This window comes from Urocitellus parryii, chromosome 1 (genome assembly GCF_045843805.1).
Source record: "Urocitellus parryii isolate mUroPar1 chromosome 1, mUroPar1.hap1, whole genome shotgun sequence".
In the NCBI taxonomy this organism is placed as follows: domain Eukaryota; kingdom Metazoa; phylum Chordata; class Mammalia; order Rodentia; family Sciuridae; genus Urocitellus; species Urocitellus parryii.
Window position 1 is genome coordinate 130971624 of NC_135531.1, and position 16899 is coordinate 130988522.

The window sequence follows — 16899 nt, forward strand, 5'->3', positions numbered from 1 at the left end:
ACCGCGGCGGTCGCAACCCAGCTGTGTTCCTGTTGTTAGATCTGCGGTAATGGCGTCGCTCACCGTGAAGGCCTACCTTTTGGGCAAGGAGGAAGCAGCGCGTGAGATCCGCCGCTTCAGCTTCTGTTTCGGCCCTGAGCCTGAGGCGGAAGCCGAGGCCGCTGCCGGCCCAGGGCCCTGCGAGCGGCTACTGAGCCGGGTCGCCGCCCTGTTCCCCGCGCTGCGTCCGGGTGGCTTCCAGGCGCACTACCGCGGTGAGCGGGCCAGGGGGCGGTGACGCTGGCGAGGGCCGGGGTGACTGCCTCCTTCCTTCTCGTGGATGCGTACTGGGCTGTGGCGGAGGACTGCCTTGGCCACTCTTTGGGTGGGCGGTGGCCTGCGTGGGTCGCCAGTTGGGCTTCGGGTGTCAGTCTGGTAACCAAGGCTCTGCTAACCAAGCCTGGGTGCGGTCAGGTTCTCCCGGCGGGGCTTTAAGGCCTGGGGGCGCAAGGTGTCACCCATCCCCCCGCCATGATGTTGCAGATCTTGGCAAGGACGCGCCGGGGCGTCCTCTCTGGCTCCCCGTGGGGACAGGGTGGTCAGGCAGACACTCAGGTTACACTGACATCTCGCTGCCTAGTCTGGTCCTGCTAACGCCAGGTCGTGGGTTCAGATAATACCCCGGAAGAGCCCGGGTAGAGCAGACGTGGAGGAAGGGCTGAGGGTAAACAAGCGTGTGGGTGCGAAGGAGTCAGGGTAGTGCGGCCTGTTCCTGTGGGCTCCTTTTGGCGGGCTCCAGCATGACGATGGGAGAGAGATCAGGGACAGATCGAATAACGCCTGTGGCCAGGTTTGATACAGGCTGTGGAGAGAAGGAGGCGATCAAAACGTTCTTGAGACCCCCCCCCCCCCAAAACTCGTTTTTTGCTGTGTGTGGTCGATGGCTGCGGGGAGGTGGGGTTAGGGAATGTTGTTGTGGCTGGAAGGGGCAGGCCAAGGCCCGCCCCTGGGTGGGGTCGGTGCTGGAACCTCCCTCAGAAGGGCTGTACTTGCCAGTCTCTGTTCTTGAAAAAAAATTTTTTCTGTGTGATAATTTATTGAGTTATAACTTACATACCATATAACTCACCCATTTAGAGCGTATGGTTCTATGAGGATTTTTTTTTTGGATTCAGGTTTGTAGAGCCATCATCAAAATCAGTATTAGAAACCTCATCACCTTATAACTCCATATATTTATTTATTTAGTTGTTGATAGTCCTTTATTTTATTTATATGCGGCGCTGAGAAACCCAGTGCCTCACACATGCTAGGCACAGGCAAGTGCGCTATCACTGAGCCCCAGCCCTAATAAACTCCATCTTATTCATCCCCATCATCCCATCTTTCCCAGCCCCAGGCAACCACTAATCTACTTTATTCATTTCCCTGCTCTGGAAATTTTATATAAATGAAGTCTTTAAATGAAGTCTTAAAATGGAGTCTTGCAAAGGTATTTTTCACTTAAGCAAAATGTGTTCACTGAGCCAAGGCTATGGCCCACTCCTGTAATTCCAGCATCTTGGGAGGCTGAGGCAAGAGGATACTCAAGTTCAAGGCCAGCCTCAGCAACTAGGACCTGACTCATAGAAATGAAAAAAAGGGCTGGGGATTTAGTTCAGGGGTAAAGTGTCCCTGAGTTCAATCCCTAGCACCTCCCACCCCTCCCCTCCAAAAAAGTTCCACAGTTATAGGATAATATTCCATTGTGTTGATATGCCACATTTTGTGTATCTGATCTTTAGTTGGTTGGCACTTGCGTTGTTTCCATCTTTTGGGGCTGCCCCTGTTCTCAGGGTAGATAATTGTTGTCTTGGGCTTATAGGCCTGGCTCAGCCTACAGATGTAAACCTAGTCTTTTTTGGTGGTTGTGTTTTAGATAGGGTCTTAGTATGTTGCATAGTCTGGTCTTGAACTCCTGGGCTCCAGTAATCCTCCTGCTCCAGCTTCTTTAGTAGCTGGTGTGTACCTCCATGCCCACCCCAGCCTTCAGATATATTGTGTGGTTTGGCCTGCATGATGATGCTTTAAAATCATTTGAGCTAACATAAAAGTACTTACCATATAACAATACTTTTTTTTTTTTTAAAGCATTGTTCAGGGGGGATGCAGGCAGATGGGGTAATCTCTTTTACTCCTAAAGCCCAAGGCCTTGCTTGGAGAAAGGACTTTCAAGAGCAGGGCATGAGGGATCTTCCACAACTGAAGATGGGTCTGGGCCTGGTTAGGTGTGGACTGAAGGGGCATCTTTCTGAAGGATCAGCTGGCCTAGAGGCTGAATGGCAGGCAGATAGCTGTTGCTGCTGCTTCTGTGTACATGTGCTCTGCCTTCTGCATGTAGCTGTGTCCAGGTTCTAGGCTAGAGATCTTAACTGTCTAGGTAGTGGCAGAGAGAATGGGCAATCTCGTCTCTTGCCTTTGCTTCCCCTGGCTCAAGGTTTAGAGTCTCACAAGTGACCCTTCAGCACTGGCATGAGCACATTTCAGTAACTTATGTCCAGTTGAGAAGCCTGGGAGCTCAAGTGCTGGTTTTGTTTTTGTTTTTTGGTGGTGTTGGGGATCGAACTCAGGGCATGCTAGGCAAGTGTTTACCATTAAGCCACATCCCCAGCCCTGAGGTGCTGTCTTTTAAACAATCTAGATGAGGATGGAGACTTGGTTGCCTTTTCCAGTGATGAGGAGCTGACAATGGCCATGTCCTACGTGAAGGAAGACATCTTCCGCATCTACATTAAAGGTAAAGGCTGATCTGGGGTACTGCCCAATACCAGGTGCTTCCTGCTGAGTAAAAATAGAGCTTGACTTTCTTCCAAAGAAGGGGTAGGAAACTGAGGATTGTCTAAGACAGGGACATGTAAATATATCCCTACATCTGACCTGATCCTCTTTGAGTCCATGTTCTCCCTAGGGAATGGGGTCTGATGCCATGAGGTTTTGATCAGGACCAAGGCCAAAGATAAAGGCCAGGCTTTCAACTGCTCTTCTGCTGCCTGGGCTATATGTGCCTGGTTAATTGGCTCAGGGCCTGGGGAGCTCCTAGTAGGTTCTTAGGTTGCTCTACTGCTGTCACCTGAAGACCTGAATTCCGAGTAGACTCAGTAGGATTGGAATCTTGCTGACTTTGACAGCCCTATAGTAACAATGGAAGGGGAGGCCTTCAGGGAGGCCTCACTTAACTGCTCTCTCTCTCTCCTCTCCCTGCAGAGAAGAAGGAGTGTCGGCGAGACCACCGTGCCCCATGTGCTCAGGAGGCACCCCGCAGCATGGTGCACCCCAATGTGATCTGTGATGGTTGTAATGGGCCTGTCGTGGGAACTCGTTATAAGTGCAGTGTGTGCCCAGACTATGACCTATGTGGTGTCTGTGAGGGGAAGGGCATGCACAGGGAGCATAGCAAACTTGTGTTCCCCAGCCCCTTTGGGCACTATTCTGAGGTAAGCAGGCCCTCTGTAGCCCTGGGGTAAGTTCAGGGTGATAGGAGCCTGTGACCCTGGACCCTCACTGCAATATCCCTTTGCTTACTCCTCCCCAGGGCTTCTCTCATAGCCGCTGGCTCCGGAAGTTGAAACATGGGCATTTCGGGTGGCCAGGCTGGGAGATGGGTCCACCAGGAAACTGGAGCCCGCGTCCTCCTCGAGCGGGAGATACCCGCCCCCACCCCTCGGCAGAATCAGGTGAGCCTGGTGTCTGAACTGGCTTTTGAATGGTAGGAGAGTAGCCAGGCAGCCCATGTGCTCTGTGGAAGGGCCAGCAGAGCTGCAGGACCCTTAGCCAAGTCTTCCCCTTGTCCTGAATTCCTGCTATGCCCACAGTGGGGGCTCAAATGTCATTTAATCCTAAGAGTCTTATAGAGTATCATTTCCATTTGACAAATGGGAAAACCTAGGTGCCTAAGTGCCCAAGGCTACCAATTTCACCGCATGTCCCTTCCTGCCTTACCAGGCTGCCCTCCTGAGATGCCCTTGAGGTATAGGTAGGGAGGCCCTCCCAGCCCCGGGATCTCTGATGTGTACTTCCATCTTTTGAGGTAGCTGTCAGGAAAGTCAGTACTACAAAACAAAACACAATCACAAAGTTAAAAACTTAAAAATAGGTTTGTATTCTAAAATTTGGGATTCTGGTTTCATTCTGATTTTTTTACTGTGTCCTTGGATTCATCTCATCCTCTGGGAATGTTTGATTTTAAGTGGCATATCTAGGACCTGGTCAATATCCTGCAGGGTTATGGAACACAAGGGTCAGAGAGGACAGAGAGGCCCAGGACGTGGCCCATGTAGGCATGAGGAGCACAGAGTGGGAGGAAGAGAAGTGCCAAGTGTGGGCTGCTGGGACAAGTTGTCCAGGATGGAGACTACCTGGGATGATAGGGACCTTGTCATGAAGGTGCTGGGACTGTAAGGGTATCAAAAGTATTGACTTAAAAATATTTTTGTTTGTAAAAACAAAAGCTTCTGGTCCATCGGAGGATCCCAGTGTGAATTTCCTCAAGAATGTAGGGGAGAGCGTGGCAGCTGCCCTTAGCCCTCTGGGTAAGTGAGCTTTCTTGTTCCTCTTGAAGATCAGCTGAGTGGTTTGGTGACTCTGTGCGCACGTGGCCTTTGTTCAACTTTCACCAGAAATGCTGTAGAGGAATGGGCAATCTACTGGCATGGTTTTGTAACCTCACTCAGCCTTTGTATCCTGGGTATCTCAAGGTCAAATACCCTGACAAATTCTTGATCTTTCCAAGTGAAGTGGAATTAGTGACTATTTCAATGGGATAATCCTGATATGGAGGTGGGCTGGCTTTCAACTTCTGTCTGTCGGGAACAAATATCTGAATTTTCTGTAAGCTGAGTTTTGGCATTTGGATCTGAGGATTTGAGTAGTACTTAGTTGAGATGCTTTTTTATGCTTGTTTCCTTTTTGTTTGCAAACCCCAACCATTTCCTGGGTGATACCTGAGTGCTACCAGAGTGCTAGTATGGGGGAAAAGGAGATAACGGAGTTAGGTCCTCTTGTTGATACTAGGTTCTGGTACTTCTGGGCACAGACTAGTAGGTAGGTGGGGTGGGTGAATGCAGTGTGCCCTTCCAAGACTGCTGTGACCTGACCCTAGGCATGGGCTCCCGTGGAATATCTCTGAGTCTTTCGGAAGCATGTGCCACATCCTTTTAGAGCCAGGAAGTAGGTGTTATTGGGCTAAGCTTTGTAACAAAGAGAACTGGCTAAGGCAGGCAACTTCTGGTTTGAGATTCTGATGGATCCAGGATTGCAAATGAAGAGAGAACTCATCATTGCACCTGGAGCCTGTCCAAAGTCTGAAAGAATGCTGATTAAGGGGTACCCAGTCCCCACCAGCCACTTCATCCTATGGCTGCTACTGAGATCTCCTCTAACCTAAGGACATTCTGTTTTTTCTCCAGTTCTAGGGATTGAACCCAGGAGTATTCTACCACTGAACTACATCTCCAGCTCTTTTTATTTTTTATTTTGAGATAGTGTCTTGCTAAGTTGACCAAGCTGGCCTCAAACTTAGGATCCTCCTGCCTTCTCCTGAATTGCTGGGATTACAGGTGTACACCAACATGCTCAGCTAGAACTTTCTTTTTTGTGGTGCTAGGGATGGAACCCAAGCACATGCTAGATAAGCATACTATTGCTGATCTATACCCTCAGCCCTAGAATTGGTATTCTTAAGGCTTCCAAAGGGGAGGACATAGTAGAGCAGTAATCAGGTTGTAATTGGGAGATAAGTGCAGACCCTGTCTGCCACTCACTTAGGCCATTGTCATGGTTTGAAAGATGTTAGTTAAGGTTTGAAGGATGTTCATCCATAAAATGGCTTTTAGGGACTGTGGACAGCTTCTCAGGAAGATAAGTAAATCAGCATTGGTTCTCAAGCCATGGTGAGAATCAAAATCACCAATAAAGGTTTTTTTTTGGATATACATTTTGGTGGGTAGAAATTATTAAAAGTATTATTAATATAATCTCAGCTATTTGAGAGAAAGAGGCAGGAAGATCACAGGTTTGAGCCTAGCTTGGGCAACTTCATTAGGCCCCATCTTTAAAATAAAAAGGGCTGGGGATGCAGCCCTGGAGTAGAGCACTTATTTTGCATCTATGAGTGGGGTTTGATCCTGAGTGCTACAAGAAATTTTTTAAACCCAGAGCCTTGCAAACACTTTATCACTGAGCATTACCTGAAGCCCTAATAAAATTATTTTGAAAAACAAAGTCCTTAAACAGAATAAAAAGCCATTGAGGGAAGTTACAAAACCAAGTCTGGATTGGAACTATTTGAAATAGTTCCAATCTCCTGGCTCTTACCCTCCTTGTTTACAGTAAGTAGGTCTTGGTTGGGATCTCTGTGTTTTGGAGGCTTCCTGGGTCACTCTGGGACCCACTGAGACCCATCTATGCTGATGGACTCAACTGGATTCCCCACTTAGCACCTCTGGGAGTAATTTCTGGAAGTGCTCAGAGATATTTTGGAAGTAGAAGATTTTTGCAGGTCTTTGAAGTGAATGGAATAGGCTTTTTCCTATCTAGGGAGGAGCCTGGAACTCTACAAACCAAGGAAAGTTTCCAGAAAATATGGGTATTTTTAATCGAGGTGAGCCATTTAAGGAACAGCTTGGACTCGGATATTGAAGTCATGAGTATTTTCCTTTCCTTTGTCTATGAGGAACTAAATGTAGGCCACTCACGTGTTAACCGCCTTGAAGGAACAGTTCCCAGAGCAGAGGCCCCCAAAGGGGAAGGAGTTAGCAGTGACCTTCCAGAAGGCAGTGTGTGTGCAGTGAGTTGGTGAATTCAGGTAAAGAGCAAGGCCTGCCTTTGGCAGGTCCATGAGAGCCAATGAGAATAGCATTAAGGCCAGTAGTGCTCCTGGCTCAGAAGTCATTGACATCTGGAATACAAAGCAGCAGGGCCCTTTTCATCATAAATGCACACACAGGTTTTGGGGGCGGCAGGCCACAGACTATGGAACATTCTTTTTTTTTTTTTGTACCAGGGGATTGAATTCAGGGGCACTCAAGCACTGAGCCACCTCCCCACCCCTATCTTGTATTTTATTTAAGACAGGGTCTCACTGAGTTGCTTAGTGCCTTGTTATTGCCGAGGCTGGCTTTGAACTCGTGATTCTTCCATCTCAGCCTCCCAGATTACAGATGTGTGACACCATGCCCGGCCTTGGAACATTCTTACAGTGAATGAAATCTCAGGGTTTCATTATCCAGTTGTGGAACCTCTAATTCTATAATTCCTCTGATCCTTTCATAGGAGATATGCATCCTTCACCCATTTGAAAAAAGATGGAAATTATAAGTGTTCTTTGTACTATTCTTTCAACTTTTCTGTTTGTCTGAATCTTCATAATGAAAAGTTGGAATGAAAAAAAAAAACTTTTTTTTTTTTCTTTGTGGTACTGGGGATTGAACCCAGGGTCTTGCATGTGCTAGACAAGTCCTGGACCATTGAGCTATACACCCTCAGCCCAATCTTTCTGCAAATTCTTCTAAAGTAACAGTAAGGAGAGGTCATGCAAAAAGGTATAAAGCAAGCTGGGCTTGGTGGCACATGCTTGTAATTCCATTGTCTCTGGAGGCAAGTCCCACATCAAAACTTACTAGAGCCCTGGGAACAGAAGGGCTTCTGAAACTCCAAAAGCTTGGGAATAGAAAGAACACAGCGTGAAGACAGTAGAACAACCAGTGAGTTTCAAATGTTGAGCTAAAATGATTTTCAACCTAGAATTCCATACTCATAAAATGATCGGCCAGGGTCATGGCACACTCCTGTAATTCCAGCAATTTGGGAGGCTGAGGCTGAGGTAGGCAAGTTCAAGACCAGACTCAGCTTTAGCAAGACCCTGTCTTAAAATAAAAATATAAGAGCTGAGGATGTAGCTCAGTGGTAAAGTGCCCCTGTGTTCAATTCCCTGGTCCTGCAAAAAAAAAAAAAAAAAGGAAAAAGAAAGAAAGCAGGGGCATATAGGAAGGAGGGAGAGAAAGGGCACTTCCAGGATGAAGGAGAAAGGAGAAGGTTGTTTTTTTGTAGGAGCTGTGTCCCTTCCCAGAGAGCAGCCTGTCTAGCCTCATAGGCTGCACATTGAGCTTGCATGGTCTGCCTGCCTTCCAGACCTGAATACTAGAGTTTGAATTTGTATCTGTCCTGTCATGAGGCCCCTACACGCAGACACAATGTGTCATGTCTCTAGCACCATGGCTGGGGCCTTCTGGCCACATGTAGTATTGGGCCCTCACCCTGTCCTCAGAGTCTGGCCCTGCCTGCTATGCAGCCCTTTGCCCTGCTTGATTAGGAAAAACAAGGTCTTTCTGTGGGATTTCAGGCTTCATTGACCTTGAATGTTAACTGAAGTTAATGTTTTACTAAGTTGGAAGAAGGGAAAGGTCCAGTATAGTGGATGACAGCAGAGTATTTCTAGAAGTTCAAGAGGATTTGGAACCATACTATTGGGAGAAGCAGGTCAGCCCCTGAGATGGGCTTGAGTGCCACAGGCCCAACCCTCATGCAGTGCAGGAGTGTAAGAGTTTCCTAAGACCACAGTCTCCCAACACACTGAGATCTTTTGTTTTTAATTTTGAGACAGGGTCTCACTAAGTTGTCTAGGCTGGCCTTGAACTTGCAATCCTGGCTCAGCTTCCTGAGCTGCTGGGATTATAGGAGTGCACCACCAAACCCTGCCCAGCACACTGAGATCTTATCTGCAGGTAGGTCATTGGGATTTCATAGCTTTTGTTTCCTCCTCTGCCTTTAGGTATTGAAGTTGATATTGATGTGGAGCATGGAGGGAAACGAAGCCGCCTGACACCTGTCTCCCCAGAAAGTTCCAGCATGGAAGACAAGTGTAGTTCTCAGCCAAGCAGCTGCTCTTCTGAACCCAACAAACCAGATGGGAATGGCGAGGGTATGGCACAATCGCTGGCAGAGCAAATGAAAAAGATAGCCCTGGAGTCGATGGGGCAGCCTGAGGTAGGCCTGCTCCCTTCCTTCCAACTGAAACTGACTGACCTAGTGCCTTCTGCCTCTGTCCTTCAGCCTCATCCACAGCACTTATGCAGCCTGAGGGGCCCCATCACTGTTCCAGGGTCATGTCTGTGGCATTAATTTACTCTGTGAATCTTCTGCTAGAACTTTGTAAAGAAAAAATACTTGTTCTTTGCGAGCAGGTCACTGTTGCCTGTAATTCCTTGCCAGCCTGACAGGCAGATAACCAGCCCCACCTCCATCCACATGGTCTCTTCTAGGAATTTGTGGTGTGGTCAGGTTGCCTGTCATATGTCTTTTGTATGCTCATGGTGAGGTATATTCCAGGAACAGATGGAGTCTGATAACTGTTCGGGAGGGGATGAGGACTGGACTCATTTGTCTTCAAAAGAAGTGGACCCATCTACAGGTGAACTGCAGTCTCTACAGATGCCAGAATCAGAAGGGCCAAGCTCTCTGGACCCTTCCCAGGAAGGACCCACAGGGCTGAAGGAAGCTGCTTTGTACCCACATCTTCCACCAGGTAAGTGATTTCAGGTGTTTTTTTTTTTTAATATTTTTTAGTAGTAGATGGACACAATATCTTTTATTTTATTTTTATGTGGTACTGAGGATTGAAGCCAGTGTCTCACACATATTAGGCGAGCAAATCTACTACTGAGCCACAACCCCAACCCCTGATTTCAGGTTTGTTTGAGAGCGTCCTGTCATCTGATTTCAGCCACACAATCAAAAGAATGGCATGGCTTCTACTCTGGGCTTGTTTACTGACATGAAAGAAAAGTAGGAGTTGGTTTTGTCCTCTCATGTCCATCCTGAGTGAGATAATAAACTAAGCTAATTTTAGTAATATTTTTTTTATTGATTAATTTTAGTAATTTTTTTTTATTGATTAATTTTAGTAATTTCTAAAACTTAACTCCAGACCAAGAGTTAAGACAGATGTGATATGTGTACCATGACACATGCTGATAATCCCAACTTTTTGGGAGGCTGAGGTAGGAGGATTACAAGTTCAAGGCTAGCCTCAGCAACCTAATGACACTCAGTCTTTTTTATTTTTTAGTTGTGGATGGACACATACTTTAATTTTATTTATTCATTTTTATGTGGTGCTGAGGATTGAACCCAGTGCTTGACACATGCTAGGCAATCACTCTACCACTGAGCTACAACCCCAGCCCATGACAACCAATCTTAAAATAGAAACACAAAAAGTGCTGGGGTCAAATGTGATAACAGAAGCCTGCACTGGGTTTGTCATTGGACTTGGACCATCCGCACTGTTATCTCATGGGGTCACTGCTAAGATCCCTATGGGGATAAGGTGGAGGCCAACATGGGAAGTACACAGCATAGAAAGCAGGGCATGGTGGAGAATGTAGCATTGTAGAGCGAACACCCTGAATTAGAGAAGCAGTTGATATACCCAGCTATGACTCCTACTTGTCATACTGATGTTGAGTAAATTATCTCTAGGCCATATTCAACTCTTGAGCTCTAATATGTATCTTCTCTGCCTAAGAATACAGGGGTAGCAAACTGACCTATATATGAATTATTTTTGCATTTTTAAATGGTTGGGAGAAAGTTAAAGATATTTGACTTTGAGATTAAAATTTCAGCGTTGGGGCTCCGGAGGTGGCTCAGTGGTAAAGTGCTTGCCTACCACGTGTGAGGCACTGGGTTTGATCCTCAACACCACATAAAAAAATCATTGTAAATAAAGGGTGTGTGTGTGCACGTGTGCGCATGTGTTTTAAGATAGGGTATCAGTGTGTTGCCTATGTTGGCTCTGAGCTCCTGGACTCAAGTGATCCTCCTGCTCTAGCCTCCCTAATGGCTGTGACTGTAGGTGTGCGCCACCATGCCTGGCAGTGGTTTTATTGGAACACAAGCATATTCTTTTGTTTACATATCTGTTTATAGTGGCGAGAGGTGGCAAGACTGCAAAGCAAGCATAAGTCAGGCACGGTGGTGTGTACCTGTAATCCCAGTGAAGGCTGAGGCAGGAAGATTGCAAGTTTGAAGCCTCAGCAATTTAGTGAGGCCCTAAGCAACTTAGACCCTGTCTCAAAAAGGGCTGGGGATATAGCCCAGTGGTTAAAAAAAAAATATCTAGGAGTTCAATCACCAGTGCGCCCCTCCCCCCCACCTTTTTAAGGCAAGCCTAAAATGTTTATTATCTAAACATTTTATTCTTCCTTTATAAAGGAAAAGCTTGCTGAACCTGACTCTGAGGGTTCCTGAGAGTAAAGGATCCCATGGAAAGGTTGGCCCTCAGAAGATACTAGGTGCTTGCTGGTGAAGGTCAGAATGCTGCTGTGTCTGGGGTCAGGTGGGGCTCAGTGATGTTCTCTTATGGTTTCTGGATTGTGTTTGGCAGAGGCTGACCCCCGGCTGATTGAGTCGCTTTCTCAGATGCTGTCCATGGGGTTCTCGGATGAAGGCGGCTGGCTCACCAGGCTTCTACAGACCAAAAATTACGACATTGGGGCTGCTCTGGATACTATCCAGTATTCGAAACACCCACCGCCATTGTGACAACATTTGTGTATCTATCCCATACTCCTTTTTTGTCTCATAGTTGCATTGAGTTAGCATAGAACAGCAGGGCCTCTGTAAGGGCCAATTTATCAGCATTCTTCTTCCAGAATCCATGGGTGGGGATGCATGAAGTCATTCAGGGCAGTGGGACAAGTGACATGAAGGGAGAGTTCCAAGTGTGTGAGAAACAGAAGCAGCTTGCCCTCTCCAAGGCCTTGCCCTGGCTGGGGAGGGCAAGGACATGCCTGCATACTCCTTCTCTTCCTGCCAGCATCACACCAGCAGTTCGGAATATGTCTTGCCTAATGGCTTTCTGCTTTTTCTTTTTAAAAAATGATTAATAATACACTGACATTTATTTTTCAACAAATGAGAAAGTTGTCAGGGAGCAAATGGAGGAGGCTTCTATAGGAGTACCAGGGATGGCGGGTAGCTGGGTTGTGGGTTTCCTGCTTGGTACTAGATGGGCTCAGAAGGGAGGTCTGAGCTGTGTTTTTTATTGATTATGCCTCCTTGTGTCATGACTGCTCTAATTTTTTCATTTCCAAATGTGTCATCTGCTTTTAAAGTAAGAAAATTCCTTTGTAGCCATCCTGTTATCTGATTTGTAAACAACCTATAATTAAACGGTACAAGCACTTTAATTGACAATGATGTCCTTCCTATTGGTTGCCGATGAGAGAAATACCTGTTTTACAGTAATGTTTATTGTCTACTCTTGGTTGTTCTCAGATTACACTCCTTTAAAAGCACCTCAGGAATTCTGTTTCTGTGGCATAGTAGAGGAAATGGGCACATGTAACACATGACTCTAAATACTACAGTTATGATCATCTCAATTTACAGATCATCATCAAAGTCTTCCCCTGTTGTAAAGAGACTACATAGTTGCACAGGTTGGGCCCTCTCTACCTCCTGGACCAGAGGAGTCCCTGTGCTCCATGACTGCTGAGGGGAATTCCTGCAAGGCCTAGGTCTGGACATGGGAGTGTATGTGGCCTGAGGAAACTGGATGGTGGTGGTGGGCCTGCTGAGGTTGCCTTCCCTTGGAGTCTCAGTCCTAGGGGTACCTGGTTCAGCCTGTGTTGGGCTGGCTGACCCAGAGCCACTGTGCAATGGTCTTGGCACTTCTGTGTCCACAAGTGAGCTGTTCCCAGGTGAAAGGAGAAACCGTGCCCATTTAGAAGATGGGGCCTGAACCTGTGGCGCAGGACTGGGTAGTTTCCACCGAGGAAAACTAAGCTCCCTGGTGTTGCAGTGCACAGAGTTCTGGAGGGAGTGGTTGCTGTCTCGCTCCCCGGTCCTGGTCAGGCCAGTATATCCCTGGGTGAGAAATCAGAAATGGCTTCCATCAGGCTCCACACTGCTACTGCCTCACTTCTGCCTGGGTGCTGACCCTTGTGCTTTAAGCTCTCCTACTTACTACTCTGGAGGGCTGGAACATGCCTTGATTTTGACATTTAGCAAAGCAAAGTAAATAAACACCCTCCACCTCACCCCAATCTTCTGCTAAATCACAGGACCAGGTTTCCCAGAAAGACATCTTCATGTCATTAGGTGACCCATCCATTGGAGACTTTCAGATCAAGTCAGGGGTTCCTGAAAGGAGATGTGAGCGGGAAGGACTTAGAGACTGTCTAGAGAGGACAGAGACGCCAGCCTGCTTACTCCTGGCCAGATGGAAATATCCAGAGACATGAAAACAACTATGTTAAGTAGTTCACTGAGAGGTATGAAAGAGGTGCTTGGCCTGGCTTCTCCCACTTCAGGAACCAAAGATGCATTGAAAGTTAGTTTCAATACCTACAAAAGGACTTTTTTGGGGGCGGAAGATACCAAATAATTGAACTCAGGGGTACTCAACCACTGAGCCACATCCCAGCCCTATTTTGTATTTTATTTAGAGACAGGGTCTCACTGAGTTGCTTAGTGCCTCTCTTTTGCTGAGGCTGGCTTTGAATGCATGATCTCCTGAGCTGCTGAGATTACAGGTGTGCACCACTGTGCCCAGCTCCTGCAAAGGGATTTGAAAGTAGAGGTGGTGGGTGTCTATAATGTCACTTCCCAGACAAGGGAAGAAACTGGTCTTGATGCTTAATCATGGCTTTGCTGCTGAACTTGCTGTGACCTCAACTGAACCTTTGCAAGCTTTAGTTCCTTGCTTTTAAAATGACAACAGGCTATGGTGAGATTAAAATTTACAGCCCAGGGACTGGCACTAGATTAGATAACTTACTACTGTTATTCTGTAATCTAGAATATTCAGGGCCACAAACCTACCTGGGGTAACTAATTCATGCAACAACAAAGTTTGGACTTTGTTTCTTGACTATGAGCCATGTTTTGCATAGTCTGAAGCCAGGCATAGCAGATCTTAACTGATGTCATCAGAGCAATAAGCAGTGACTGAGGAGAGTTCCTCTGCCTAATTCCTTGGGCTCCCACCACAGTGCTACACTCTGAAGTGCTGAATGTGCAGAGGGGCCTGCTAGGTCCTAAGCATTAGGAAAACATCCTCAGTGAGAAGAGTGCCTGGGAGGAGGGAGTGTACAGCTGGGGCAGGGCAAATGCACAGGAGATCCAGGGCAGGTGAACAGAGATCTCCCCTTTGCAGGATGAAGATGTATGAACATGGGAGGGATATAGGATATGGACCAGAGAAAGGTGTTGGCTTTAAATGGAAAAGAAAAATCCCCAGGTTGGGCTGGGTACAGTGGCTCAGACATATACAGCAGCCACTTGGGAAGCTGAGGTATGAGGATCACTTGAGCCCATGATTTTGAGAAAAACCAAGTCAATACAGCAAGATCCTATTTCAAAAAAACCCCAAATCTTGCTGGGCATATTGCCACATGCCTGCCTGTAATCTCAGTGACGTGGGAGGCTGCAGGAGGATTTCAAGTCCAATGCCAGCGTTGGCAACTTAAAAAGGACTAGGGGCGTAGTTTAGTGGGAAAACGTTTCTGGGTTCAATCCCCATTACCAAAAAACTAAAACGAAAAAACAACCCCCACCCTTACAAATCAAGTTATAAAACAAGAAAAATTCCACGGGTAGATTTGCTGAGTGGTAGAGATGCTTAGCATGCCCAAGGCCCTGAGTTCAATCTCTGTGTGTGCGTGTGCACGCGCACATGCTCGCTCTCTCTCTCTCCTATGTAAGCTCAGTGATGATGGGATCAGAAGAGAAATATTATTCTTCATCACTGACCTCCTGGGATTCCAAGGTGACTTCAGCATCATCTGAATCCTGGACAACAAGGCTCTGAGGAGGGTGGTCTGTGCTCTGGCTCCATTTCCTGGCAGAGAAAGTGCTATCATGTGCTGTCAACAACCAGTTTTCCCAGAGCCAAACTCCATGGTCATCTGGCCTGACCCAGGCTAGGGAGGAACCTCATATCCCTTACAGCTTCCCAGGTGGCTGCCCAGCAACAGTCCAGGCAGTCCATTTTTCTGCCCTATATCTTCTTGTTAGAATGATCTTATTTGAAACTAGAATCTACCTCCTGAAAGCACCTACCCTGAGAAGCCATCCTCAGTGCTTAGCCTAAAGCGACTTCTAGAACACTCACTGAAACAGGAAATTTAGAGGAAGAGAAACCCTGAAAGTCTGAGGTCTTTGCTTCCAAGCTCCCAGGCACATTGGTCATTCTGGCCACAGTTCACTTTGTCAACCTTGCCCTTAATGATTCTCTCCAATTTCTGTATAATCTGAGACACTCAGCATACAGGTTGCCCATGCCAGTGTCCTCCCAGTCCTCATCTCCCTATGGGACCACCCAGGGACAAAGGGGGCTGGCAGTGATGGCTATCCCCCAGCTTTCCTGCCCACTGGCATATGACACTTGGGCTGCTCCCACTTTGGCCAACAACTAGAAGCAGCTCATCATTCCTTCTGGATTACAGACCCACTTGGCACCTTTTTCTGGGCAGGGCTTGATTGAAGGGAGGGCCTAGATGCTCTGGGTTGGATGAGGGCTGTGTGTGGAAACATACTCCTTCTGGCTCCTGCTCTGGGCTGCCCTTGTCTAGATACTTCAGCCAGCGGTTCTCCAAGGGCTGGGATTTTTCCTGCAGGTTGGGAAAGAGATTAAACTCTAGAGTTGGAAAGTGGCCACTTTGATAAAAAATCATCAGCTTTGACACTTAGGTATGAGGTCTTAAGACCCATGTTTCCCTCATTACCAGGAAAGGCACATGGCTGAAAGCTGATGGGGATACAGCTGCCCGAAGACAACAGTAGACAGTGTACATTGGTCCAGGCCTTGTGCAGGGCACAACTTGTCAAGAACCTTCCAAAGATCTATGTTCCTTGACTCAGGATCTCCAAACAACCAAGGCACAAAGATGTTTGTCACAGGGGTGAGGTATAGGTCAGTGGTAGGGCCCTTGCCTAGCATGGCTAAGGCCCTGTGTTCCATCCCCAGAAATGCAAGGGGAAAAATCATACTCATGACAGGGTTACAAATAATAGCAATTATTTATTTATAATAGTTGGAGTTGGACATGGTGGCACAAGCCTGTAATACCAATTGCTTGGGAAGTTGAGGAAGGAGGATCACAATTCAGGGGCAGACTGAGCAACTTAATGAAACCCTATCTCCAAATTGAAAATAAAAAGGACTGGGAATGTAACTCAGTGGTAGTGTATTCTGGGTTCAATCCCCACTACTACTACTACTACTACTACTACTACTACTACTACTCCTCTACTAATGGCTTAAGTGGAGAGGCAACTAACTGCCCCCACAATAAGGAAATTAGCACTGGTATGCCCACAATATTCTGTAGGTACTCTTAAGCTTTATAATAATTATTTTTTTGTGTGTGTGGTGCTGGGAATTGAACCCAGGGCCTTGCACATACTAGGTAAGCCCTCAGCCATTAAGCTTCTTAAAAATGAAAATCATTGAAAGTTACATTTAGAAGAATGATATAAAACTTTAGGATGTAAAAAAGTATCTTTTAATAAGAATAATGAAGTACCCACAATCCCAGCTACTCAAGAGGCTAAGGCAGGGGGATAACTTGGGCCCACCCATTTGAGACCAGCCTGGACAACATATGCAAGACCCTGTAAAGGGATCAAATGGGAAGCACAGACAAAGCTGTCAGAATGGCTGTACTTGAAGCTTATGAGCACCTCCCTAGTTTATAATAAAAATATGAAGACAAAGTAATGAGAGGACATGGCTAGTGTTATCTTGTGAGCAGAGCAAAGCTAGGTAGTTGCTTTGCTGGTGGACAGTTTTTCCCACTTCTTCTGGCTCTGGCAGGACACAGAGCTCTCTCTGTGTGCCCACAGCATCTCTAATGTACCCAGAGGGCCACCCACTCA

The 16899-nt window shown here is 46.8% G+C and overlaps 2 protein-coding genes across 7 annotated transcripts in view; one reads left to right on the forward strand and one right to left on the reverse strand.

Moving 5' to 3' along the window:
* On the forward strand, nt 1-12206 carry Sqstm1 (sequestosome 1). 3 transcript variants are annotated; one of them, XM_026412303.2, is made up of 8 exons: nt 1-254; nt 2660-2755; nt 3223-3452; nt 3551-3692; nt 4467-4547; nt 8786-9000; nt 9343-9538; nt 11402-12206. In XM_026412303.2, exons 1-8 carry the CDS (start codon nt 50-52, stop codon nt 11557-11559), a joined length of 1323 nt encoding a protein of 440 aa, XP_026268088.1. In that variant the 5' UTR covers nt 1-49; the 3' UTR covers nt 11560-12206. The 3 variants fall into 3 exon arrangements, with proteins under 3 accessions (XP_026268088.1, XP_026268090.1, XP_026268089.1); XM_026412305.2 differs by having other exon boundaries at nt 11230-11443; XM_026412304.2 differs by lacking the exon at nt 4467-4547.
* Mrnip (MRN complex interacting protein) overlaps nt 11936-16899 on the reverse strand; it is a 16824-nt gene continuing 11860 nt past the window's right edge. For 2 of the 4 annotated variants that reach the window (XM_026412307.2, XM_026412306.2), the window contains exons 5-7: nt 15481-15632; nt 14773-14860; nt 11936-12885 (exon numbers count right to left, since the gene is read on the reverse strand). In XM_026412307.2, coding sequence (XP_026268092.1) covers nt 12403-12885; nt 14773-14860; nt 15481-15632 — 723 coding nt within the window. In that variant the 3' untranslated portion in view covers nt 11936-12402. The other 2 variants (XM_026412308.2, XM_077801465.1) reach the window with 2 other exon arrangements.

Bases quoted from the DNA above. Each gene is read 5' to 3' on its own strand.
- Sqstm1 (XM_026412303.2), top strand. From the start codon at position 50: ATGGCGTCGCTCACCGTGAAGGCCTACCTTTTGGGCAAGGAGGAAGCA. The intron at 3,453-3,550 runs GTAAGCAGGCCC...ACTCCTCCCCAG, and splicing joins CCTTTGGGCACTATTCTGAG to GGCTTCTCTCATAGCCGCTG. The intron at 4,548-8,785 runs GTAAGTGAGCTT...CTCTGCCTTTAG, and splicing joins AGCTGCCCTTAGCCCTCTGG to GTATTGAAGTTGATATTGAT.